This window comes from Tetrao urogallus, assembly GCF_951394365.1.
Source record: "Tetrao urogallus genome assembly, chromosome: 5".
Classification (NCBI taxonomy): Eukaryota; Metazoa; Chordata; class Aves; order Galliformes; family Phasianidae; genus Tetrao; species Tetrao urogallus.
In genome coordinates this window covers 59,836,301-59,864,203 of record NC_136818.1, presented here as the reverse complement: position 1 = coordinate 59,864,203, position 27,903 = coordinate 59,836,301, and the positions used below count along the sequence as shown (strand labels likewise).

The window sequence follows — 27,903 nt, the reverse complement described above, 5'->3', positions numbered from 1 at the left end:
AAAGAATTTGATGCCATACCAGATAGGCCTTGTTACTGTTTAACAGCAGGGACAAAGTGCTATGCTTTGCTAGGGACAAAGTGACTGTTTAGTCACATGACAACAAGCAGTACATCCCTTAAACATTCCTAGAACACATTTCAGCACAAGGAAATGCCTACCTTTGTGGGAATGTTGCTTTGCTTAAACAGATGAATAGACACGGCAAAAAAAACAACAACAAAAAAACCCCAACAACAGAAAGTTAAAAATTAAATGATAGCTACCAAACGTAAATGGCCAGCAGGGACTCCCTCCTAGGCCATGCCACTTCTAAAGTTGATTTGAATGCTGATTCTTCTTTAAATCACTGCTGTCACGTTTTATGCCATCTTCTTCAGAATGTTCGTAAGATCTTCCTGAGTGCCCCAGCATATTATCAGCAATTAAGGCTTACTGCACTATCCAACAAGAGAACCTGAAAGTACTTTGCTTGAAACTTAATGCTGCTTGTTTCCAGTTTCACAGACACAATGAACATAGTTTCAGGGCTTCCACTGATGTCAGATTTCTTTCTTAAAAAGAAGAGGTAAGTTTTTCAAGTGGAATTTTATTAATTTCAGTTCAACTTTTCAGAAAATAATTCCTGGTTTTATTTTTCAGGGAGTTGAAGTGATTGGAACAAGAATATGCAACTCATTGAGTATTAATACGCATTTATTAAAACAGAGCTTTCGTGAAAGAAGTTAATGCATTATTTCCAAATTTCTCCTTTAGATATATATATATATATCCAATTGTTTCTCACCTCTTCTTGATACATGTTCCTATTATTGACTGCCCATGAAGACTCAAGTGCAGCAATTCTGACAACTGAAAGATAAGGATACAGTTAAAATATGACCAGCTGATAGAGATGAAGACCACCAGCTGGAAGCATTAATCCCACTGACAGGAATTAATGCACTGCACAGAAGATTTACAGAGAGGTAAAAAAACCTGCATGCATCCATCCACATTCCCACCCCTCCCCCCATGTGGGCTCTTTGTTTCCATGTTCTCACAGCAGCAGTTTCTTGGTTAAGATTTTTTTTCCAACTGATATTTATAACAGTAACTAATATTGCTAAATTGTCACTGAAAATAAACTGGTAAAAGCTTTATCTAAAATGGTGGAAAAGTCACTTAATAATCTGTGATCAAATTAGATTACTGCATCAGGATGCTGGGTTTTCAAGGAATACAGGCTGCTAGCTGCAAGTGGGGATTTCTCAGTCAGCATTTCCACATGCATTTTTAGAACAAAATACAGAACGTTCAATGAAGTCAGGAGTTTATAGCAAATTTAACACTTATGAATTGAGCTACCAAATTTGTATCTCGTTCTCTCAAAACCACTATATTAAGAAACCATGTTTTTGATAATATTAAACATTAATCATGAAACCTCCAGACACTGACAGAAGTGTTTATCTGCAGCTTCAAATTTTTGACATATCTGAGGGAAAAATTACAGCCTGGCAAACTCTGCTTCTGAAGTCTCAATATATAGCTTTAAAAATGAGTTTCTGCAACACACTCAATATTTCATTCAGCTACACTTGAGAGCTGTTCGATATTACACTGTAGAATTTGCCTCTAAAAGGAAACTTTACACCACTATCCAAGAAGTCCCGCAGGTCAAGGGAACTGTTCAGTGGAAGTGCCTCGACACTGCAGGACTCCAGCTGTTGTTGGCATGCAATACAATTTGGAACAGATGCAAAAGAATGTTTTTGTGCTGTTGGTCCCACTCACATTACAAGGAAATGCCCAAGTGTCCACCAAACCATTTCCTCGTGGCACCCAAGGCCTTCAGAGAAGCATCTTAAGTCTCTCAGTTTAAGATGATAGAGCTTCAACCATTTATTCATAATGATAATTCCATCGTAAAACACCTTATTTTTCAATAGAAAAAAAGCCAAGTGTTTTCATCCTGCCCACTGACACCTGCGCCAGCAACAGCTCCACATCTCAGTCAAGGACAGGGGAGATAGTGCATGAGCCAAAGCAAAGATTTACCCCTAAACACACGTGCAGTGTTGTAATAATGTAAATCCGGCAGCTCGATGTCTCCCCTGTACACTTAACAGTATCAAATGTAATACTGATAATAATAATAATAAAAAAGAAGAATTGCTTTGAAAGAGCACAAGTAGCACATCGTAACCTCAGTACTCAGACCAAAAGCTTGTTTTATGGATGCAGACCCCTCTTAAATGAAGGGATGCTCCAGTTTTAAATATTTTCATCACAATTAACTCTGCAATTTCCTCTTCACCATTATTTAGTTAATTCTAACCTGTAAAGATCAAAGATATCCAATTTCTGCTATCAAATACAAGCCTAAAATACATCTGAATTACAGATCCATTTTAAATGTGGAAAAAAAAAAAAAAAGCTTCACTCCCCCTGTGTAAGTTAACAATTGTCAGCTCACAAGAAACAGCATATGAAGCTTAACAGCTCTTCATTTATTTAAAACCAAAGTCATTCCAGGGAGGGCAGGAACTCCAGCATACCTCTGCATTTGGTCTGGGACAGATTTGACAATTCCAGACGTCTACATGTAAGAAGAGGAGAAGACAGGAACAGCCCTGTTATATTCAGCTTCTCCTCTGCCACTGAGATTCAGAAGGAAGCAAAACAAGCAACTTGGCACCTCGAGATGTATTTGTTTGCCACCAGGTCAACACATAGCAGGCATCTTTCAGTCACAGATATAGGTTGACTACATTCTATTAAAGAAAGTGGATAAAACTAAAGGAGATCTTATCTAAGCAACGTAGAAAAATACTCCCATATTGAAGGTTTCACCTCACAGTCAGAAGGTACAAAACTGATGTTTCATACATAAAATAATCAGAGCAGATGAAGACTATGCAGCAGCTTACCCCAGCCCTCATCCTGTTTCCCTTTGTTAGAAGAAGCAAGCAGCAGCAGCAAATTAACTGCTCAGTATTCAAGCCCTATTTCTGGTGGGTTGCATTTAATATATATCAGTTTGACAGCTGGTTTGTCGCATATGCCACAAGGTATGTTGTGCTGTCAGCTACGAGCGCTGAAAGGAAGGAACAGAAGGGGCAGGCGTAAGTGAGAAACAGCCCAGTAACCACTGCAGCTAAAACAAAGTATCAAGAAAACAGCTGGAGGTCCCTAAGGAAATAACCTGTAATAAAGAACTTTCCCAAAGCTGCAACTCTCTTGTGGAATACATTCCATAACACACATTTCTAAGACGTACCACCTTGGGAAGCCTATTTTGCATCAAGAATCTAATTCAGTAGCACTAGCCAGCACACACATCACCCCTCTACTGTGCTCAGAAGGGCTCTGCAACCTTCAAGCAACTGAAGCATCAACCAGCATCGCAACATCACTCCCTGCATGAAGTCAAGCATGGCCTCCTGCTTCACTAAAGCCTCTTTGAGCATTTATAGGCACTGGACTTCATATAAAGGAATTTTTCCTCACAGCATTTGACTAGAAGAGAAGAATACCAGAAATTCTAACTAGTAATTTTCCCCATGAGCTCAGTAATGACTTTGAGGTGTAAGGTAAGCACACACAGCTACGGTGTTAGATGGCATTATGATTTGTGAGTCAGTTCAGATTTCATGCTTTCAGAGACACTTAACCTGAAATCTCTTCCCTGATACTCAGAAAAAACACTGTTGGGTAACAAGCTTATCATTAGAAAAGAAATATATTTAAAGAGGTATTGCTTCAGTTGATGATTCACAACCATTTTCAACACACGAAAAACAATACTGTAGCACTAATTTCCTGAATCACTTAATAATACATGAATGCTCATTTGCCTCTAGTTAAGCTCCAGAGGTGAGGCGCATCTTATCACCACCTTACACTTACAAGCAGGTCATGGAATCTGAGCATGCAGTGCCCAGAAGCTGGCTCTGAATAACACCACTTGAATGTCACTCCCACTTCTGGTAGTTGATTCTCTCACAGGGTGGAGAGGACAGCATCACCGCCCCAGTTTAAGCAGCAATTACTTCAGGCTGTGTTCAGTCTGGCACTACTGCCCAAAGCATCATCAAAGCCAACGCTGCAAGAATTAGAAGTTTTCACCCACTGAGATTCTCTCATTCCCTTTTCTACTGATAGCAAGGAATTCAGCATCTTTAAGCATCTTACATAATTCATCTCCACGACAGCAATAAACCATGCTGTAAAATACACACTATACTGTGCTGCCAGGAGTAGCCAAGCACAGCATAAACAGGGTAAGTTGGAAGTAAACAGCAGATCAAAATCTGAGTGCAAGGCATTTAAAGCAGGGCTGAACAACATATTTTGTCACCACGCTGAAAAATAGTAACTGAGGACAGCAAGACACCTAACAGAGACTGCAATGCCAAATGATTCAGCTTTCCTGCAAGTGACTCAATTACTGCTTTCACTTCGCACAAACACCACCACGAGATATCTTGTAAATGTATGAAGACATCTTTTAACCTTGGGCCAGCCTCAGACTTTGCTTATAGCAAACATTAATTTATCAGTTTACAGGTGTTTTGTTTGGTTGTGCTTTTTCGTTTTGGGTTTTTGTTGTTTGGTTGGTTTTTGTTTTAATTCAAGTTCTCTCCATGATTTGAAGAGGTCAGAAATAGAGCTTTCAAGATCAGCAAGTTTTTGAACATGCCTTTATGCTTGGGGGATGAGAGCACTACAAAGCTCAGCTTCAGCCCCTTAGACTTCAACTCATCCTATAAAACAATACTTTGCTGGGTTTGCCAGTATTACCTGTTTCAATCCATAAGCGTGCAATGATTAATTTGAACAGCCTTCTGGGGACAGAGTAAAGACAGTTTCCAAAAACTAGCAGAGACACATACTTAGGTGATAGCCTTTTCCTGGACTATTCAACATGCCAACGAACACAAGTTACAGCTTGTTTTTTTTAATATGGCAGTGACTCATCACACACTAATCTATTTACTCATTGCCACTCAGTGGCCTTGATTATAAACGGTCAAATGGCCTGCTCCAAGGGTCCCCAGCTTTGTCTTAATGCAATCAAGTTACTGATCCAAGAAATTCTTCTGTTACAGAACTATTTCCTTCATGTGTTTACTTTCAACATAGCAAGTACAGCACTTAATTCACAGCACTAGAACATACTGAGATCAACCAGAGCCACAGCATTGGAAAAACAAAACTGAAAATCCAGCCAAATAGGAAAGCATGACTAACAAGTGTCAAGCGGACTAGGAGACTTAACTATCACATTACTCTTCGTTAATTGGTGGATCACACACAATAGGGATCACATTCATAGTGACTGAAAATTTAAAGTCACACTGCAGACAGAACCTGGTGAGCTACACACAGACTGCAGAGCACTGGCAGAGCCCCCATGAAGCTGATGGGCTCCAGGAAATCACAGCAACAGCTGCGTGACAACAAGTCTGAAAGCTTGGGTTTACATCAATCACAACAGCCTCCAGAATTACAGTTTTACACATTTATGTTTTTATTACTCCGGGTAAAGCGAGAGCTTTTGTGACAATACACAAGATGATAATTATAGCTATCTGAGTTTCTGTGAAAACATCCATTCATCGACTAGCAGTTTGCTAGCTTAACATCACCAAGTATTTTGTAAACGTGATTTATAAATTTAAGATCTGCCAGACCTTCCACCTGAGCAGAAAAGCAGTCAGCCACGTTACACCGAGACAGACCTCAATATTATCTGAGAGATGTGAATGAACAGCGCTGACCAGATAAAAGCACCACACAGCTGGAGCACGAAGACATAACACAAGACAGACCGGTACAAAAAAGCAGCACTGTTGATAAAACACATAGAAACATCCAATCCTACCATTAATCTAATTCCAGCCTTGTGAAAGCTCATTAAGCACACCATACTCAGCCAGCTGCGGCCATATACGTGCCTATGTGGCTTTTTCAGCCTAGTCGCAGAGAGCTGTGAGTAACGCCATACGTTTGGTGGAATACGCGGTGACCAGGGCTATTTCCAGACTTTAAGCAGGAGATGTAGGGAACCGCGGGTCACATCAGCTTCACACGTTCCCCAAACCAAACGCGCTCCTCGCTTCACACCCTGTCGGTGAGCACGAGGTACCGCTGCCGAGCACCGCTGCAGCGCCTCAGCTGACATAACTCTATGCCCACAACTTCTGCTCAGCGCAGCCCGAGCCCAACCGAGGCTGGGTTACGCAGTCGCTAGAAACGTTCGCGAGCCATTTACTGCAGCGGCTGTACTCGTCCAGTTTCTCCTAGAAGAGAAAAGTGCAGAACACCCCTGCGAGCACCATCAGGCACCGCTTACATAAGGCTGACGCCAACGCAAGATAGATGGTCATTGGATCGAGTGATGCTCCAGGGGTGACCAGAGGTACCTCGGTACCGGGTTAAGCGCGCAAAGGAGATCGGCTCATCGGCTCCCCTCGGCTCACCGCGCTGCCACCAGCCCGGCCCCCGCCGCCATTCCCAGCGCTCCCCTCAGCGACCCCCCCCCCCCCCTCCGCTGCCATCTTCCCTCACCGCCCCCGACCGCCGGCACGCAGCCAGCCAGCCAGCCAGCCGCCCTCTCCTCTCCTGCCCTCTCCTCCCCTCGCGCGCTGCCCTGCGCCGCACCCACCGGCTCTCAGCTGCAGGCTGCCGTCCCTCCGGCTGCACCACAGCGCCCGCTCCCCGCTCTGCAGGATGTAGTGGTCCTTGGCTTGGAACAGCTCCATCCTCGCGCCGCCGCCGTCCTCCTTCACCGTCCCCGCGGATGGGGAGCAGAGGGAGAAGCGCGCTCCCGAGCCGGGCACGCGCGCCGCCCCTCACAGAGCCCGGCGGGTCGCGACGGCTCCGCTCCGGCTCGGGGCGCTTCCTCAGACGGCCGAGAGCGCGGGTTCCGGCCCCAGCGCCGCACGTGACCGTGCCCAGCAGCGCCGCCCCGCGCTCTTAAAGCTGCAGCGCGATTCCCGCCCGCGGTGGGCTTTCGCGCCGTCCGTTGCTGGCGGCGTGAGGGGCTTCTGGCAGGGGAGGGCTGCCTTCTGCGGAGCGGTCTTTTCGACGCCAACGCCGAAGTGTGTGGAGCTGAGGGAACCCGGCCCCGGTGCGAGCCCTGAGTGAGGGGCGCTGAGCGGAGAGCCCGGTACGATCCCGGAGGGGCGAGGTGTCCGTCTGCGCTCGGTGACGGCGCCTGAGGGCAGGGACGCCAAGCCCCAGGCCTGTCAGCCTTCCCTAATCGGGTCGTTATTTGGAGGTGGGCAGGGGTTGGTGGGGCTGTCAGTGCCACAGCAAGGCTTCCTTGTGATGCCGAGTGCTTTAGATGGGCGTGCACCTCCTGATGCGACGGTAACCGTGCGTCTTTCTCCCTCCAGGCAGCACCGATTGCTATGTGCTGGTGCCTGAAGCCCTCAGCAGAACCCCGCAGAGGTGGGCTGGAGCCCTGCTCCCCATAACGGCACTGCCAAGAGCATCCCACCATGCGTGCAGCCTTTAGGAGCAGCTGGGTGTGTTGAAAGACCATCTTCAAGGTGTCTTGAAAACTAATGTAAGTAGCTTCACACTGTGCTAGAAAGCCGATTTTCTCATCTTGTTATTTATCTCTGTGTACCCTTCTTTCTTAAGAGAATGATATCTTCTAAGTTCCTAGAAAGAGTTCCTCTCCAATTTTGTATTTGATCTAAGATTTTTCTTATAAACACGATGTCAGGCCTCTGATTTGTTTTGTGCTTTTTAAGCACGCATAACTAATAGGGGAGTGGTATGAAGGAGCCAAACTCCATTTGATTTGGTAATGGATGCCCCTGTCTGTCAATGTTCTCCCTAGGGCAGGGATGCAGAACACACTCCCCTTTCTTGACTACAGATCCTGGTGTTGGAAATGCTGTACGAATGCCCTGCAGCTCCCAGTGTGTCCTGTTACATTCCTGTATGTAGCAGTCAATGTCACTGGCGGAGTTATGCCAGTAATTCAGGTCACTCCTGCAGGTGCTACGCAAGACAAGAGCTTAAATGGCTTCTCAGCATTTTAATGCATCTCTTTTGAATCATTTTATTCTCAGTGTTCCCATAAGCACAATGTCGTGTACTTGCAAAGGCATCTCAAACATACACAGAAAGGCAGTGAAGGGATGGATTACCCTATAGATCTAATACTGAAAGATTTCCTTTGAGGAATTATGTTTAAAACTGTGCATTTAAGTAAGCACAGGCAATCAGAGCTTCCTCTTAGCATTGCCATTCATGTATGTATCCATAGGGACTGATTATTCAGCTTTCAAATGCAGATTGCTGCACTACTTTCCTCTTATTTCATTAAATTCTAATAGTACAGTGGAAAAGCAGCTACTTTGTGCAGAAAGTAATATATTTTACTTGCACTAGTGTAATTTTTACATGGAATTACTGTTCAGATTAATTGTTCCACGAGGAGGTGAAGCTTTCTGAAATAACTTTTAGATGCAGACTCACATTCCAACAGACATATAAAAATTAGATCTATGTTTTATGTCCTACAAGGAAGGCAAATGGGAGTAGTCAAGCTTATTAGCTTGTTTCATCATTGTAGGCAACAGAAAGTTTCTGGGAGGAAAAGATGGCCTTCTAAGCTCCAGAAAAAAATAATAGCTGATGTCATGTTTAGAATTACTTCATCTTTTGTATATTCATTTATAAATAAGCCAGCATTGGAAAAAGCCCTATCAAGAAGGATCACAGAATTGTAGGGTTTGGAAGGAAACTGTGGAGTGCAACTCTCTGCTAAAGCAGGTTCCCTTCTGCAGGTTACATAGGATACTCTAGTAATTTTAAAAGTACTATAAAAATTAATGTATAGAAAACTAGAGAGCATTCCTTTAAGCACAGAATGTATAGTGAGAAAAAAAATGTGTAGTATTTCTGTGAAGAAAAATTATTTTTCCATTTAAATATGAATATTTTTTTCCTGTAGTTCACATTGGTGTTCTTACAACTGTTGGTGTTTTTTTCCTACAAAACATCCTCAGCAGTAGCAATCCAACCTCACTATTGCTCTGTTTGCTTGAGAGTTGCAAATGATTTCAACAGTACTGGTCAAATTGACTTCTGTTTTACACAGTATCTACAGATCATGTTTCTGCTCATGTTTCACTGACTTCTAGAAAATGAAGCCACAATGTAGAAATAGCGGTATAACATGTGGGAAGCAGATAATTTGGGCAGTGGACAGCACTGGCAACCTAGAACTGTGGACAGTTTTGACCTGTTCACAATACATTATAGCTAATAAAGCCTACCGTGCAAGTTAAAATAGACAAACGCAGAGTTTACAAACGGCACCAGGCTCATAGATTTAAAGTGTCTCTGTATAAAGTGGGAAAGATCCTCACTTTAAGCCTCTTCTTAGGGTCAAGAGAAATGATATACATTCAAAAAAGTTTAAGGCTTAATGTTACACTGGGATTCTTCCTCCAGCCCACTACCATTTCCTCTATTCTTTCCTATGCATTTCTCTTTCTTTCCTGTGCTCACCTTATTTAATAAGTACTCTAATTTCTTAACATTACATACAGTACTGAAGTGTTCTATGCAAACATCGTAAACAGTTACAGTTTTCTGTTCTACTTTAATTCTTTTCATTTTTTCTGACTTCATCCTTTTCCTCTGCTTTTTCCCCTCATTCTTTTCTCTCATTCACCTGAAGAACCCGCACTAACGGAGTAACTCCTATCTTAGTTTCTTTCCATTCTTTCTTTTCTCACTAAATAGAAGTACACTCGGAGCAGATTTGGGAGAGCAGAAAAAGCATTTCTGATGCTGGAACACTATTGGCAGCAGGAGGTGTTTATGTTGTTACCAAATCTTCTTCTGTAGTAACTATCAAGCGAGTTGGAGTTTCAAAAGTAAAATTACACCTCATTTTCTGTACCTATTCTGATATAAGCCTTTACACAGTGGATGCTGAAACTTGCATCTCCAGGCCATCATATTATGAACATGGGCTTCAAGTACAGTCTTTTCAGCCTGTTGTGCATCTCTATTGTGAAACACTTGTTAAAGTCACGGGAGAAGGCAACAGCTGATTAAAAAAAGCAAGCTCTTCTGATTTTCTGCAGGCAGTCTTTAATCTGACCAGTGATTCCCAAGGCCTGCTTGAATGATGCAAATGGGCAGAGTTTGGGAAACAATAATGGTTTTGTACAACATTACTTTAAAAATAAATACTTCCTTCAGACAGAAAAAACTGGGATAACACTTGGAAAAAAAGAATGGCTAAGTGTAGCAAAATCTGCACTGAATCAGAGTGCAGAAAGAAAAGAGGTTGTAAGTATCAGCATGCCTTTTTATTTGTTGATTAGAATTGAAATTACAGGGATGTAAATAGGAAAATGATTAGGAAGTGGAAGAAGGCAAGCAGACAAAAAGGTTGTTAGAAATAGAGGATGCAGACAGTTTTCCTAGCAGAACACCACAGTGCTGGTTTTGGTTTTTTTTAATTGCAAGTGATATTTCATATTGCAGTAAAACAAAGCCTCACACAAGAAAAGAAGGTATTGTAAAACTTCAAGCTGAATGAATAAATTGAGGAGCTAACTCACTTGGAGACAATGTATGGCCAAATGCAAAGTTCCTGATCTGCCAAGAAAGCTGCTTCTTTCAGCTTTTGCTACATAAAGAGGAAAAGGTGAGGAGCTGCATTGCCCTCTGGTTTTCCAAATACTCTGCTCAGTAAAATCGTTTTTGCAGCTTCTCCTACAGAGAAGTCACCCTGAGACCCTGCAAAGAGGGACAGCACTTCAGTTACACAGTGAGTCACAGGCAGCAGGCATTTTAGTGGCAATAGCTGCAGCATTGCCAGCATTCTGTTTCACTGAGAAATGTGTGATGAAGAAAAGAAAGATTTGAGAGCGACTTGGAGCTGAGATTCACTCAGATGAATGATGAGGCAGATATGTTAGAATTTAACTCTCAGTAGGTAGAAGGCTCTCTTCAAGCTGTCAGCTGCACACAGCTGCCTACCTGAAATATTTTGTTGTTCTTTTCTACACCGTGCAATTAGATTTCATATTGAATTTTACCCTTCCTTCCTTTCACTGTGTAAATATAAACATTTCAGTTTTGCATATACTTCGAATTAATTTTCTGGTAAACCTATGAGGACTTTCAGCTAAGGTGATTACTATCACTCTGTGAGAACAACTGACAATCAGTTTTAAAGTGACAGAAACATGTCCTGCACCCTGCTGTGGACTTCACTCCATCGGTTAAGGAGTGGCTCCTGAGCAGTTGTTTTGCTGTTTGTCACATTGGAGGAGAGTGGGACTCCCCATGTGGGTCATGGGACCAGCAGCTGAGGGCAGAGCTTTCCAGAATGAGTCTGTTCTGTCAGTGGCAGATCCATTTCAGGAGTTTCCCTCCCCTGCTAGAGATTTCTGCTCGCCCTTTGTCATGCCAAATCAAGCATTCAGTCTGGACACGCTCAGGCTTGGAGGAAAGAAGCCTCTGCTGACAGTGGGGGTGGACCACTGGGGAGGTAAGCCTCTTCAGCTCAGAAATAAAAAGATATACCAATTATTATTAAGCTACCAAGCATTAAGCAGCATTATTTTAAAACCATGCTTTAAAATGATTGCTTTCTCTATGACACAACATTTCTCCATTAGTATTTTAATTGTTAGAATAACTAATAGACATTCACATGTGATGTTCAGAAATGAGAAATCCCCTTATTAAATATCAACATTCAAGACCCAGGCAAGTGCTTGATTTTGAAGGGCACTAAACATCTAATCTAGAAAAGCATTTAGTTTATGCTTGACTTTGTATATATAAATGAAACATTTTTCATGAGACAGTAGCAGCTTTTGAGGTGAGCGCTGTCTTCAGAACTTCTGTGGTTTAAAACTAGGAACTAAATACCTCAAAGGGCCAAAAGATAACCTTTTACTTTCATTGCCCTCTCTTCCTGAACAGTCTGCACCTTCATTTAATATACATTTATCATTGCCATTTACAACAGCATCTCCATTCTGCATGCATTTGCTGAGTAATTTGGTGTTGCAGTGCAATCCATAGGGCTGCTGTTAAAATAATTCAGAGCTCCTTGCAGAAACTCAAGGACAGACTTTGCTTTGCCTTTGTCCACCATTTGGTTAGGGCATTTTTTTCCCCTGGGGGAGTTTTCTTTTTACATTCAGCATGTTTTCCTGAGATCCAGACAAGGGCAATGTTTTCATAAGCCTCAGCAAGAATAAAAAAAAAAAAAAAGAAAAGGAACTTTGCATTTGCATTTTTACAGTTCATTGACAGTAGCTAATGGGAAGGAAACGTGTGGGCTGGCTATTAGTTATGCACTCTCACTCTCAATATTACCCCATTGCCCGCAGTTTGGTTTCAAGTTTAAACGTTGATTAATGGGAGGTGATCTGATTTGGCAACAGTCCACACTTGAAAGTACAACTAACTGAATAGCTTATATAAACACACAACTCCTGCTGAGACGAATGGCATCAGTTCTGGAAACAACACAATGGAGTGTAACGTGAGGATTTTTATTTATAAATCCCCATGATTTCTGTGTGTTAGGAGCTACATGCTCCTGGTGGCTTCCAGGTGAGCAGAGAAGTCACCTCCAACAGGCACCATGCCAATAATAGTATTTGAAGCAATCCTATTTACCTGTGTTGTCATATTCAGCTCACGCTTTTTTGCTATCAGAGATACCAGTTCATAGGTGAAGTTGGAAGTTATATAGTAAGCACATTTAGTGCATTGCTTTAGAATGACAAGTTGAGCTGTCACTTATTTAACTACCTGACAACACAGGGAAGTAATTTTTGCTGCTCTATTATTTAAGATATATCCCACCTAGTTATTTACAGAACTGTCAAGTGCTGTGGTAAGTTCACTACTAGACCGTAAGCATGAAAGGCCTTAAAGCAGATCCTCAGAAAAGGCCTCAGCCTTTTCTGTGTCATCATAGAGTTGCAAACCTCTTAGCAGTGGGTTCACTTTTTGCTTCAGTCATCTTTTTGATGCCAAAATAGTTAAAGAAGCCTTTCTTATTTCACTTTATACTCTTTGCCACTTTTTAAATCTAATGTTTTGTTCTTCCTACTTCCATCCTTCTGTGCCCAGGGAATGCATCTATAGTACATTTGCATTCATGTTTTCCATACGCTCCCTTTTTGCATTAGGGGCTGGTTATGTGTTCTCCATTCAGTCCAGCTGACCTCCTGTTATACCTGCTGGTTTTCTGGCAAGATAGTTATTTGCAGACAAGACAAACTTGTTTGCCAGTTTCTTTGACACATTCCTTTCAGTAGAGGAGTATGATTAATAAATTCATGCTGCTGTGCTCTTACTATCTTCAATCACATCCATGGATAAGGACTTCTGCAATATTGCAATCATATTCTTTAATTTGCCTAATTCTTCATCACATGTTGACTAACTTGATATGGCAGCTCCCAGCTATGTGAGATGGTTAAGGGACTGTGATGGAAGAAGGTGACTTCCTGATTCAGAAATATATTTGAAATGGCTTTTCTGGACTTTTTGGATAGGTTTACTCTGCTTTTAGATGGAACAGCCTTAGAACAACAGTAACACAGCAGGCACTTCTGATTGGCAACTTACAGCAGATAAAAAGAGGTTTGTGACAGCCAACAATTGGCACCAGAACACTTCAGAAGTACTTACAGACATCTTAGTACTAAATACTCTGGAGGAAAAAAAAAACTTTTATGACAGAAATTTACAAAACCACTGTTCTAATATTAATTTTTGCAACAAAATGAAAATCCCTCCAAACCAGGGAAAGAAGTTCAGCATAAGAATTTTTGTTTGCATTTATTTTTAACTTTTCACTGGAATAGCTTTTCCATACAGCAGTTGTAGTTATCTCTACAGGGAGAAGGATTCTGGCATTTCCTCCTTTCCCATGGAAGTGACTTATTTACCAGTGGGAATATTTCCACTGAGCCTCACTCAGCACACAGGAAAACAATAAAATCCTCCTTTCAAAACTATGTGTGTGTATGTGATTAACATCTGCAATGTATTACATGGCTCATAGATAATATATTGATTTCCCTCTTGCAATTACTGTTGAGATCAAATCAGTGAGATTGTGTGCAAAAAAATGAAGGGGAATTTTTTTTGTGCCTACGATTACTTTCTTTTATTTCATTCTGTAATTGCAAATTCTACCTCTGGTCTACCAAGCAAGCATAATCATCCATGAAAGGATTCCTTATATTGTTGTTGGTCCACCTCAGTAAGTTATTTTTTATAATATATCAAGACCATATTTAATTCATTACTTTTTTGAAGTTAAATGACAGGTCACTCCTTGCCACCACCATAACAAAATCCAGTTTGACTACAGCCAATTCTGCTTGTTTTTCCTAGTCTGATAGCATAGATGTACTACTTTGTTGCTAGTTTTACAAGTGTACTGAGTAGGCTATTTCACATACAAGAAGTGCTTCACTAAATAGATTCTATGTTCTACTGCACAGCTCTATGATAATCTTTCCATTTATTAAGGGCTGACTGAGCATTAATCCCATCATCCAGATGCACCAAGGAGGTCTGCACAACACCCTGTCCAGACCTACATTTACCAATCCTTTGGCAAATGGAGCTTTCAGCATAGGTGCTTCTGAAACATGCTTCCTCACAACCATAGGGGTTTTTATTAAGGCGCTGTGGGATCCGAATTTGAAGCAGAATTTCTGCAGAAGGGTTTCAAAGTACTGTCCTGCTCATGCTTCTATTTGTGAAACAGTGTTCAACTCAGTGTCTTGGAAGAAGGGTAAAATGAATTTAATGGAAGATAGGATGGAAGTCTACTGGCACTTTGTTAAGAGATACTCAATAAATGAAATTTTAAAATACTCTGAAAGCAAATTAGAAGTTTTACTCTTTTTGGAAGAGCTTACCTTCATTTTTACTTTTGAGTTGGGGTTGCTTTTTTAAAGGCAAGAATAGTTCATGTTTTTAAAGAAGTAGATCAGGTTTTGCTCCTAGTGAGGACAAAAGCTAAGTTATAGGACCAACAGAACTTATGTCTTTTAATAAGAAAACAAAACAAAAGAAAAGGAAAAACCCAGAGGAACTTCTCGAAGTTTTGACACATTTGTGACATTCACTAACAGTAGTGCTAAAGCCAGCTTAAATAATCATTTCCTCCTTCCCAGCTGTTTCTATTCCTGTACATGCCTGCACTGTATAGCCACAAGCATTTGTGCAGCATACTGTGAACTGAATTCAGGGAACTAATGCAGCTGCTGAATAGCCTACTAAAGTGTTGTTCATGAAACCAGGCTCCAAATGATCCTAACTAGAGTAACAGTGAACTTACAAGGCCCATACTGAAGGGAAATACATTTACTTTAGCGTCACTCATTTACTTGTGAATTGTCAAGAAACAATTCATAAGTGAAAAATCAGATCATATCTATAATACAGATACACTGGTGCCAAACTCACCTACTTCAGCAAGCAGTATAGTCAAATAAGAGAGGATCTGGAGAACAAAACAGCTGGTGCTGGGAAACCAGCTTCTGCACTATGCACATTCCAGAAGCTTTATTTGAGACCAACCTGGCTTTACCCTATAGACCTGTAACACTATGATGTGATGGAAAGCACAGCAACAATAGCAGGGTATCAAAGCCGTAGGCTGCAGCAAGCGAGGAGCAGCCCAAACACAGCAGCTGGGGATACATAAACAAAGGAAAGAAACTGCTTACCTTTTAGAAGGCCTCAGGTGCACAGGGATCTCCAGCAAGATCCCCTCAGCTCCACTGCCAGCCCTTAAATGAGGGCTGGGAAGGGGTGGATCCTGGCTCCAGCCCTTCCAGTCACTCAGCTACATTGCATGCACCTGAGCTCCCCTGGGGTGGCCCTGTCTTCCACCAGGTGCTCAATCACTGCTTTAAGCTGTGACTTAATGTTTCTACTACAAGATTCCTTAGACACCAGAACACATTAGAGGCAGTCCTGAAGTGCAACTCCTGGTTTTATTTCAATTTTAAGCAATACAGTTCACGTGCTCTTCCATGTTAAAAGCAGTAGAGCCCTGTGTTGAGACACGCGGGATGCCATCCTAAGGAGCTTTTCCACTGGCATAATTACATCACCTTTCTAAATGACATGAGCTGGAAAAGTAAAAGGGGTCTTCTGTAAGTCTTCCTATTATCTAAACCAGATTTCTAGCACAGCTATGCTGCAGCAGAGGTGCTTATTTCTAACACTGCTAATATAATTACTCTAGCAGACATGTAAAAACACAGTAAATCTCTCAACTTGCCTCATCACACAAACCCAGTGTTCTCCATTAGAACCCTTGTTTACAGAACCTTGACCTCTACGTAGAGCTGCATTTATATTGCAAAGAAGCCCATCTGTATGTAAGAAAGGAATAGGGATATGTGAAGTTCTAAGAATGATGCTGAATGCTTTTTCTGCGAGAGCAGAATCTCTTGCTGCTAGGTGGTAATTTAGGTCAAAAATGCTATCAACTTTTCCTTCATCTGTGGCTTGTGGATATAAAAAGGCACGTATGGAATTTGCAGGGCTCAAGCACTCACTGCACAGTAAAGTACCATACTGGTAATTACAATTCTTACGACTCTCTGAGGGCTAAACCAGAAGATTAAAAGAACTTTATTTTCCTGAGAGATTAAATGTTCTATACTTAAATAACTGGGATAGTTGATCATTGCTATAAAGAGGCTGATAGTGTTTATTGCTGGCTTTGCACTTCCTGTGCAATGATATGTAGGTCATTGTAAAACCTAGGGAAGATAGATATGAGACTGAAAAAGAGGGCTGAAAATCAGAAAGTCTGAATCCTTGCTGAGCCTTGGATAAAAAAATTTCTCTTTCTGTTGCACACATAACTAAAGATAATACTTCTATAATGTACAGTGGTGCTATATATGGCTATTCTGATATGTGTAAAATATTGTAATATGTTGGTGGGGAAGAGATTACAGTCACACTAATATGCATATAAATGAAAGCTCTGTGTTTTATGGGAATAATAAGAGGGGGGAAAAAAGATGTAAGACTGTACGTTAGACAAATGTGGGAAGTCATGTATTGCCATTGAATCAGCTGAGTTTTGCATTTTTGAAGGGAAATGGCAATGAGAAGCCAAGGTGAAATCAGAGCCTCATGTAACATCTGGCAATTACTAATATATTTTTCACTTTGTTTGACATTTTAGTTATGTTTCAATGTACGTGTTTGTGCAATATATATATACATATATATATAGTGTGCATCCATGATAGCTTTACACTCTAATTCTGTGACTACATGCAATAAATCAGAGAGCAGTGATTGATATGTAGCTACACAGATGACTCAGCTTTATCAGAAGATATTTCTGAGAAAAGTCAAAGCCATTCCTAAAACTATTCTGTGTCCTAGAGGCTACTTATAAATAATGAATTACGTCTTTGGGGGGGGGGGGGAAAGAGATGCAAATAATTGCAAGGCATTCTTTCATTTACGAAGGCACCATAGGCCTGCCATACTCACTGTAGGAAGAAATAGCACTGTCTCTGAGCAATTATTGAAGGGAAGAATTACAAGTGTGTGTTGTAATTGCAGGAGTCTACATTATGTCATCAGTCTGGTAGGATTGGGTGGAGACATGATGGCCTTGGAATGGTAAGTACTGACCTTTGAACACTGACAGAGGATGAGCAAGGCTCCATAAAGCAGGGAATGTATTTGGGCTTCTAAATTACCATGATTTGCCAATATTTGAGAGATCAATGGAAGTTTATAACTTTATGTATAATGCCGAATCTGTACCACCTTAAGACTTCAAAAAAAAAGGCAAAGAAGACTTTGAGAGTTTTAGATCAAATTGCCTCATTCCTTAAATGAAAAAAAATAGAAGAAAAACAATCAAAATATCTACTCTCAGATACTTGCAAGATAATAAAGTGTTATGAAACAGTTAACAAATAATGTTGAATCAATCCCCTTCTGACAGTCCAGCAGTCCTGGGCAGATAGAGCAAATCTCAACTTAATATGACCTGTGATCTTGCCTCTTGTGCTTTTCCCACAATTACCCAAGGAAATGCAGTCCAGTCAGGACACCTCCACAGCCCCAAATAGTTGGGAAGTTTCTCCTGTAGAGTGGTTCCTAATGGCTGACTGTCACCCGATACTGTGGAGGACAGGCATCCTTGGCAGAATGAGAACTGGCCACAGGGTTGTGGTTATAATTAGACACTTGTTATTATAAATTTAGGTATCAACATAGCTTATAATCTATAATTTCTAGGGCCTAACATAGCTTACAGTTGCACAGAATTTCTAGAATTCTCAGTTAGGCACACTTTCCAGTTACCCACGCCCTCTGTAGATCCAATGAAATTCTTAACAACCAGCGTATTGTTAACACCTGGACTCAGGCTTTAAGTAGAAGATCACGAGTCAAAGGCTCAATCAGTCCTCAGAGGACTATCACAGGGATGCTCCTGGCCTCTGAAGGATCCCAGGTTTTGCTGTCCAGCTGTGGCACCATTCGAAGTCCCACTCAGGGTTTGCTGCTGATTCATTTTATAGAGAGTGCTCTCTGTACTTTCCTGTTCCATGATGGGTGTCACCACATTCTGGCAGCTCAGCAGCTGGGGCTTGATAATGCCTGTGGCTTTCTCATCCTATTTGAGGGTGTCCCTCCATGCTGGCACCGGAGAGGAGGAGAAAGAAAGGTGAAAGGTAATACATGACCAGCCTCCTTATGGTTGTTTACCTTATTATTGTTTATGCTGGCTGTTATCAAGGAGTACTAGTACTAAACTCACAAGTTTGGTACTATTCTGTATCTTTACAGAATCATGAAATGGCCAATATGTTTAGTAAATTATCAGACTAGGAGGGCATGAAAGCCCATAGGTATTAGGATTCAGCTATGATGTTCTTGTGGCAAGCCGAAGAAATGATCTCAAAAGCATGAAATGGCAGGCAAGAGAAAATGCCTCTGGCTATAAATACAAGCTGAAGAACAGCTGGTTAATCAGGAGTTTTGGGGTAATCCTAGATCACAAACTGATGAACCAACCAGTAGGAAAAAGGAAAAAAAATCCAGTTATGCTAAGATGAATACACAGGAGCATTACACATAAGATCTATGCAGTAATCCTTTTGCTCCACTGCTAGTAAGTGAGAATACTATGTTGTTTCATGCTATTGTTTCAGTAATTACATGAATTCACTGAAAATAGGCCAAAGTATTATCCAAACTTTAGAAGATGTGATTTATGATTTGAAGAATTGCTGTTCTTTGTATGGGAAAGAGAAAAACTGTTTTGAAATAAAAAGATAATGCTGGAAAGATAACGAGAATAGCTGTTGTCTTTGTCCTCTGTCACTGAATCATACAATGTCTGAGGCTGAAAGGCCCTGGTGGTCCAACCCTCTGCTCAGAGCAGGGTCAGCTACAGCAGGCTGCCCAGGAGCGTGTCCATGGAGCTCCGAGCATCTCCAAAATTGGAACTCCACAACCTGCCTTGACAAGCTGGGCCAGTCTTTGTCCACTCTCACAACAAAAACGTTTTTTCTTATCTTTATGTAGAATTTCTTGTATTTCAGTTTATGCCCTCTTGTCCTGTCACTGGGTAGCGCTGAGAAGAGTGGCTCAGCTTTCTTTCCTCCCTCCCACCAGTCACATAAACACATTGATAAGGTCATCCTTGAGCCATTTTTTTGGTTTTGTTTCTGTGGGTTTTCTTTTGTTTGAGGTTAAACAATCCCATCTTTTATCCCAGATAAGAAATAACGAGCAGAATTGCAGGAAAAATGAGTTAGATTAGACAGAAAGTCAGAGTCCAGATAAATAAGTATGGGAATAGACTGCTCACTGAAATGAGCTGTGCTTGCACACACCACCACCGGTTTTTAAGAACCAAATGGTTCTTAAACTGGTTTTTAAGAGCCAAAGTAGGTTGAAATATGAGATTTCTGGGCTGCGTTAAGCATGCTGCTGTTCTGCAGGCTGATTTGATTTGCCTCGAGCCTCTATGTTAATTATAATGACAAAGACAAAATTTGCCAGCAATCTTAAAAATAGATGCTACTAACCTACCTTTAATCAAGCATCCACAGACAAATGCCGTTTAACAACACCAACTGTGGTCACAGCTTCGATTCTTAATCGGATCAGCCATTCATCCTTTGGTTTTGTTCTGTTTGGATTCGGCTTAGGGAAGATAGAATGGAAAGCAGTCATTCCTGCTGTAAAAGGCTTCCGAAAGGACCGGGCTGAAAATGTTTGCATGCCGTAAGAAGGCACGCAAGGCTTTCAAGCGAACCGGATTCCGTTCCGCTCCGTTCCGTTCCGCGCTCTCCCGCGGCTCACAGTCGCCCCCTGCCGGCCGCCGCCGGCCGCTCGCTTCCCGGAGCGGCGTCGCGCTGCTGGTGGCGTCACGCGTAGAGTTACGGCTGGAACGAGTGAAGTCTGTGTTTTCCAAGTGCAGCAATGCAGCTGGTTCAGCTGGCCTGGGGAAGATAATTCTGCGTTTAGTAATAGTGCCGCAATAGCGTGTTTTCTTGATGTAACTCTTGGCTGCACGGTGAGTGTTAAATTCTCGTTCCTTCACATCGTGAGTTTCTTCCACTGACTGCGTTTTGCTGGGATTAAGGTTGGTGGGAAACTTATTTCTTGACTCAAGCCCAAGTAACTTCAGTTTTTAAATTTGGAAGTTTCTTAGAGCCTGGATTTGCCAAGAGTGCCTGCTGCACATAGCCCACCCCTATCGTGTGCTGAATTGACCAGATGAACTAACACAGAAGTTGGGCCTTTCTTCCTCTATCATTTACACAGCACACTCACTTTAGTTCCAACTACTCTCAACTTCGGCTATGCAATCCTTGAGACAGAAAGTACAACAAGGAAGTTCCTAAGCACAAAAAGCTCCTTGGCTTTCCTGCCTCGGAGGGAGAGGAACATTACAGGAAAGAATACATCAGCAGTGGACGACTAGTGAATGAGGCTCCGCTTGGATCCCATCTGGAAACGGCTATCAGCATTATATGGAGCTTGAAATGTGTTGTGTGCAAGTAGGATTCTAAAAGCCTCACTTGGAACCCAAATCTGAAAGCATCCTGTTTTGTTGTGTTTTGGGGTTTTTTTTTTTTTGTTTTTTTTTATGCTAAATGTTTCTAAGTTGTTGGTTTTAACTGGAACTGCAGGAACCCAAGGCTTTCAATTGCATGCAAACCTGCCCTAACCTGACACCTTTTACGAGCTTAAAAAAAAAAATATCAGAGGAATGTAGGCTTCTACCAGAGCCTGCCACCAAAGCGTGGAAACATCCTGCCAACATGTTTACTCACTGCTGTAATGAACACATGCAAGATTAGAAAGTTTGTTTAGGTATTACTGGAAACCTTTTTCCATCACAATCCTTTCAGCTGTTTCACAAGGACTGAGCAGGAAATTTGGCCTTTGGGCTCACACGTAAGGTACGTGTAGTGGTGAGGGAAGACTTAGCAGTGCCAGCTGTAACCAGGGAGCTGCCTAGTGAGTGCACTGTGGGTCACTACCAGACTAAGGTACAGGAACTTGCAATGACATGAACAACAGAGGGAATTAAGAGTCACAGCCTAAATTGGCTCTTTTGTCAGTGTCATGTAATGTGCTTGGGATAGTTTGCCTGCGTATGGCACAACTGCAATATAATTGCAAACATCAAGAAATGAGTATGTAGACTTAGGTGGGTTGGGATGGCTGTAACATAAATCTGAGGCAGGGGAGGAGCTGCAGCCCAGTGATGCAAAGAGTCGATTTCTCTGCTCTATAAAACACATCCTGTGATTTCCTACTCGTGTACTGCTTCTTAGTGTAGTCAAGCACAAATTATTTAAGGCAGGGATTCACTGTGCGTGCAATTGTGTGTTATGTAATAATAATGATGTGTCTAATTGCTATTGAAAAAAAAAAGTAATAATAATAATAATGGCTGTGATTTCTGCCTTCCAAAGCAGTGCGTATTTTCTTTGAAGTAATCAGGGACTTGTTGCTAGGCAGTTAATATTTAAGGTACCTTAAATATTTTAATGCGTCTATGCCTGCTGTTTCTAGGCACCAATATTTGTTTATGTTATCATTATACAACCCTTTCTACCTTATATCCTTTGTTCAGTCTATCCATACAGTGAAATTTCAGTCACACCTTTTTTTTCACAGGTAGCAGATTTACTTTACTACAGTTGAGAATGATAAAATCCCTCTGATGCAGATTTCTTCTTTGTCAGGATGTTTTGCACTAATGTTTTACACTAATACCATTTACTCTTTCTTTGCACAGTCCTTCTCCCAGGTGTGTTCTGTCTTTGTGATGGCTTGGTGTGTAGGCATGTAGTAATTTTAATAAAGGTTTGAATTTAATGGTTGAGAATCAAGATTCAAGATCACCTTTAATTGTAGATGTAAACTAGGAATTGAAATACTGACTTTTTTTGACCAGGCTCTAAATTTTTAAGAAAAGTCTTCACATGTGATCTCTGGTAAGACAGTGGGCCAAGAGAAACAGATTTCATGGTAGCTGGAAGGCAATCAAAGAGGGTGGGGGGGGGAGGTATAAGATCTCATCAGAAATTACAACTTTGAGGGAAGATCCTGGGAGCAAGTAAGCACTAACAACTACTGAAATACATAACTAGGGGAATGTGCTGCCACTACTTCAGTCCTTTGGAAGAATCACAGAATCACAAGGTTGGAAAGGACCTACAAGATCATCTAGTCTAACCGTCCTCCCATTACCATTGCTACCACAAGCTACTAAACCATATCTCGTAGCTCCTCATCCAGACAGAAGTAAAAATATCAAATCCTTTTGGCAGCTCTGCAACACTGCTTTGGACTTTCCTTGGTTTCATCTCAATTTTATTCAAATAAAATAGAAAAATTCCTGCTGGGTAAAGTGTTCTTACACACAAAATGTAAGCTGCAAGCTGTGTGCTTGGAGAGCCGTGAGACACTGTTGTCTCTTTGTGTTCTTTGCCTCAGATCTATATGGGCTGCAGAAAATATCCATTATCTGCTTGCCAGCCCTATGGGAAATACACCATAAGAATTATTCCAAACCTTGCTCAATTCTGCAGAGGAGCTGAGCTTTCCCGATAGAAATGGATGAGAACTCAAAGTTCACCAGATGATGAAAGGCAATAAATCAGAGCCTGAAGTAATTCATGTGATGATTTTGCAGACCCAGTCTGTTCATTGCCAGGTATCACAGAAAGTTCCATACCGCTTTGTTGCTAAATTCAGTATATTTCTTCCATTGTTTTAAAACTAAGATACCCCCCCACACACACACTCCTTATTTGTAATGGATTTAAAATTTGTGAATGCAGCTGAACAGCGCTGCAGACAAATCCTCTATGCACTGAATGTGCGTAATTAAAGTAATAGCATGTCAAAGTTCATCACATTTTCTTGTCAGCTTACCTCATCTCCTAAAAAGAAGTACCATTTCTCCTTGGGAGAAACCACTTATTTTTGTGTCTCTTCAATCTGAAGGTTTCTGGTTTTTTTTACTGAGACTTTTAATGATGTCATCGATTAGTGCAAATTCTAACAGTGATTTCTGAGTTTGCTGTGGAACACACATTGCAGATACTGTACAGTCCTTGTACAGATGTCTGATGTAAAGGACTGCTGGTAAAGACCTCCATATTCCATGTTTAAATCTGAGAAGTGAAGGCTGTTTTTGCAGACGCGGCCCTTTGGCATTCTGTTCAATGAAATGCATGGCAAAGGCACTTTTTAAAAAAAATTTTTTTTTGGTAAACTGATGTATAATGTGAAATTTTCTACTTCTGGTTGGCTGCTGCAGGGATGCTGAAGGCTGAACCTCTTCCTCCTTTTTGAGCAGACTCTCAACTTCCAGAGAAGCGGTGGAAATTCTAGTGGGCAATAACTGAAATACCCTCTAATTTCTACCCTTTTTAAAAAAGTTGCCTGTTCATAAATTCTGGAAGCATATTTGACAGAGTTGGTACGTGTTCCTCTACTTTGTAACCAGGTTCCTGCCCATCTTAAAATAACTCCTGCTTTGGAATCCGCTGGCTGGCGTGCATTTGTATCTAGTGTTACAAAGGGCAGACAGACCATTGCACAGTGCTGCACGGAACTGCAGCCTGATGCCACCCACAATACTGTGAATGTGGGTTTTGTACAGAGCTGGGAAATCCAGACCATCCAGTATGCAAGGGTCACTTTGTGCAGCAAGGCTAATGTGTCTTAGTGCCACCCAGTTATCTTTAAGCAAATTATTTGTTTTCAGTGAAATAAACAGGCAAGTTCATTTGGATCTCCTACACCATTGTGAGATGCTTCTCATAAAAGGTGGAAGTGCCAACAAAATCATTCTATTGATGCTAAAATTATTATATTCAAACTTCACTGATGACAGTATTATATGTCTGAAGAAACATTTGGATTTTAAATTTATTGTTTATGTTAAATAGAGGAAATCATACCTTTAAGAATGAGCACAGTGCTTCTATATGTATTCTACAGCCTGCATGACTGAGCTCAGTTTAGCTTTTTCTGAAAGTCTTTTCACTCAAGTGGCCCAAACTGCTATTTAGCAAAACTAGCTTTTGTAACAGACCCAAATATTGATCCAATATTCAATATTTACAGCCAATAACTTGAAATTTAGTTTCATTAGATAGCTGCATTTTGTTACTTGGAAAAAAAACAAACAAACAAAAAAACAGTACCAAAAAGCACAGAAGCTACATCTTAGACTGACCTTTTCCTATTCAGTAGATACATTCCAGCTACCAGAAGCTTTTTATTATTTCAACTATAATTTTTAAAAGAACATCCTGACCCCAACACGATATCCTCGCTAAGGATACTGAGCCAGCCTTTCCAGGCTGGTTTACATTGCTGCTAGAGCACAGGGGAATGATCTGCCTCTATAAACTGTGCTGTGTTGCCTCCCCACCACGTGGGTTAGTGTTTTGCTTGTACTCTTTTCCTTCCTCAACTCGTCTGCAAACAGAGCTGACCTAACCTGCAGTTGGAAGTAAAACACATCCCAGATAAGGGACTTGCACCCGCCAAAGGAAAGGAATCTGACACCAAAGAGTGCCATTCTTCTGCTCTTGAGGGCTTCTTCCTCAGGGTATGCTATGATTTGGCCAGGTGTAAATAGTCAAAATGCTATTTTTATAGGAAACACAATGCCTTCTGCTGTGACAGTTTAAATATAGAGAACAGACCACTACTGGCATTTGAAATATCACTGGATAAGATAATGCAATCAGAAAATAGCCTGCGCTTTTACCGTGATTCTGAGTACAGGTTTCTCATACCCTTCTCGCTACTTTTAAATGAGCTGAAGCAGTGTCTTTTACTGGCTACTGGATTATTTGCATACTGAATAAATTAATGATTGACATTGACTCAAAATGAGTAATAGGCAGCTTCATTTTTTGGTATTAAAAATCTTTGGGTTATTTTCATTTCTGAAATGGCTATCACAAATGCAGTATGTGCATTTGAATACCATGTTTCACAGCACACTTTTTTGCCACACTTGTAATGCAATGTCATGCAATGTAATTCAGTCATTAGCATTAAAACCTTAATTGCTCTCTGCCTAGGTTTTGAAGCCAAGTTTCCACACCTAATCACTCAGGGCAACCCATAAACCAGGTAGCACCCCAGTGCAGAAATGCAAATTTACAAAGGATTCTTTTCCTCTCTGCTAGCTAACCACATCATCGGCACCAATGCAAGGATGCAAGCAAGCTCTGCAAAGACAAAGAGCAGGTCAGGAACTTACAGGGACCAGGTGGGAGTCTTCACTTTACCCATCTCCTCTCTATTCCCTCATCTCAGCCTCTATGCAAAATGTGCACACTGATGTGTCAAGTCAGACATGCTGGACTGCCTGTAGTTTACTCTTGAGCAACAGAGGAAACAAAGAAAGGCTATGACTCAGAGCAACAGTCTTCCAACTAGGCGGCTCCAGGGCAGCCAGATGTACTTTCCCTTATTAGGACAGATCATGAAACCTTTCTTCATTTCGAATGGTACCCAATTCTGCAGTAGTATTGTTGACTTTAAGAATCGTCTTTTATAAAGAACTGCCTGCAGAAAGCAGCTGTAGCTCTAGCTTTGCTTCTTAAAAAAAGCTTTAATTTAATTTGACTCCACCTACTCTGACCAACATGAATAGTATAACATGAATCAGGCTCCATTAGCAGCAGATAATGTGTTTAAAAAGGACAGCACCTGTTCAACTTCCTGTAAATAGCATGTTTTTATGACTGCAATCTAAATTTCCACATTCCCACCTCATCTAATGAGGTGGTTTTGGTCTAAATTACTTCATTGAGCTAAGGAAAGCCAGACTTTTGCCTCTCACAGACTTTGCTTGTATCTTGAGTGTAAGAACCATAGCTGATTTTCTTCGATTTAGGTATTTTTGTTGTATGATGTCAGAGACATGTGTCCTCAGCTGAAATGTAATCCTGCAGGAGGAATGTGTCACTGAAGTGAGTTCATACAAGAATTATGCAGGCGGATGAACTTTCACACCTCTTCTGCTGGAATGCCTGCAACACTGCTCCAAAAGTTAGAGCAGCCAAATGGTTACAAGACATTGTGTATTTTTACATGGTGTTGACTATCAAAATGAAACTAAAAGAAGCATCAGTGCTCTACCTACAATTAAGCAGGCATCTCATAGTCCATTTGTTATTCAAGAACACTTATTGTTCTGTTAAAATAAAAAGCAGCAATTGTAGGTGAGCTGTCCTAACCTATCCCTTAAAGCCAGGTGTTCAGATGGGTTCAATACTAATTTCCAATTGAACTCCATGATTCAGTCTATCACTGCTTTAAGCATCTATATAGAAGTTTTCTTCATATGCTGTTAACATAAGCTATCATGTAAAAAGGCTTTTATTGATTTTACAAATGAAAGCCAAAGATAACTTCTGGAGTTAGGTTCAGGCTCCTTCCTCACTTGCAATCATTCTGCTTCCATTTTTCACGCATGAAACCTGAAGTACGTTTTATGTTCCTTGATTAACTGCTGCTAATCAGTTAAACCAACCACCAAGTACTGCTTCAACTCTTACGAAGTGAGAGGACTGCCTCTCAATCATGCTATGAATACGAAATGTCTTTAGCTGGAAATGAATACCACGCGTTCCACTAAACAAAATGTGTTTGGCTGGAAATCTAGTAGTGCTAGAAAAAGGCTAACAGCTTTACAGAACAAGTTAAAATACTCTGAAGTAAGTTACTGTAAGTCACCAGCAAATTACTTTTGACTTTTAACTCCCAGGAAAGAGGGAGAACAGGAGACTTTTAAAAAGTCAAATTCTTTACTCAATCCACATAGCCAGTAGAACAGAGAAATTTTAAAGGAAGCAATTGAATGGAGAAAGGCACATTTCATGAGAAAGCAGCTCTCAGACTTCAGCTATAATGGTGTACATACAGAAATCTGTCTGCTTAGAAGAGTGCATTTGAAACCGATTGCAGCTCTTACATTTCCAGCTCATAAAATCACAAGACTAAATTAGGCTTCTATATTATTTTATTTCCCTCTTAAAATATAGCATTGAAGTCCTGCACACATATAAATATCCCTACAGTTTCTTACACACTTTCTATCCACCATTGCTTAAAGTGCCCAACTGTGAACATTAAAAATAAAACATTGCTGTTACATGAGTGGCTACACTTAAAGACCAGTATTCCAACAATGCAGGCCTTTGATTGTACAAAAATCACCTGCAGAAGAATACATCCTAAACAACACACATCAACATTAACCCAAAAGTTGCTCCTTTTCTTTTTATTTTTTTTTCCTCCACTCAGCAGATCTAAAAGAGATTAATGTACAGA

The 27,903-nt window shown here is 41.0% G+C and overlaps 1 protein-coding gene across 1 annotated transcript in view; it reads right to left on the bottom strand.

Annotated features, from left to right (window-relative positions):
- Positions 1–6,749, bottom strand: part of INPP5F (inositol polyphosphate-5-phosphatase F) — a gene marked incomplete at both ends in the record, with an annotated part of 36,443 nt that extends 29,694 nt beyond the window's left edge. The window contains one exon of the mRNA XM_079536452.1: positions 6,653–6,749. Within this exon, the coding sequence (XP_079392578.1) occupies positions 6,653–6,749 (97 nt within the window). The remainder of the gene's footprint in view (positions 1–6,652) is intronic.
- Positions 6,750–27,903: the final 21,154 nt, after the last annotated feature.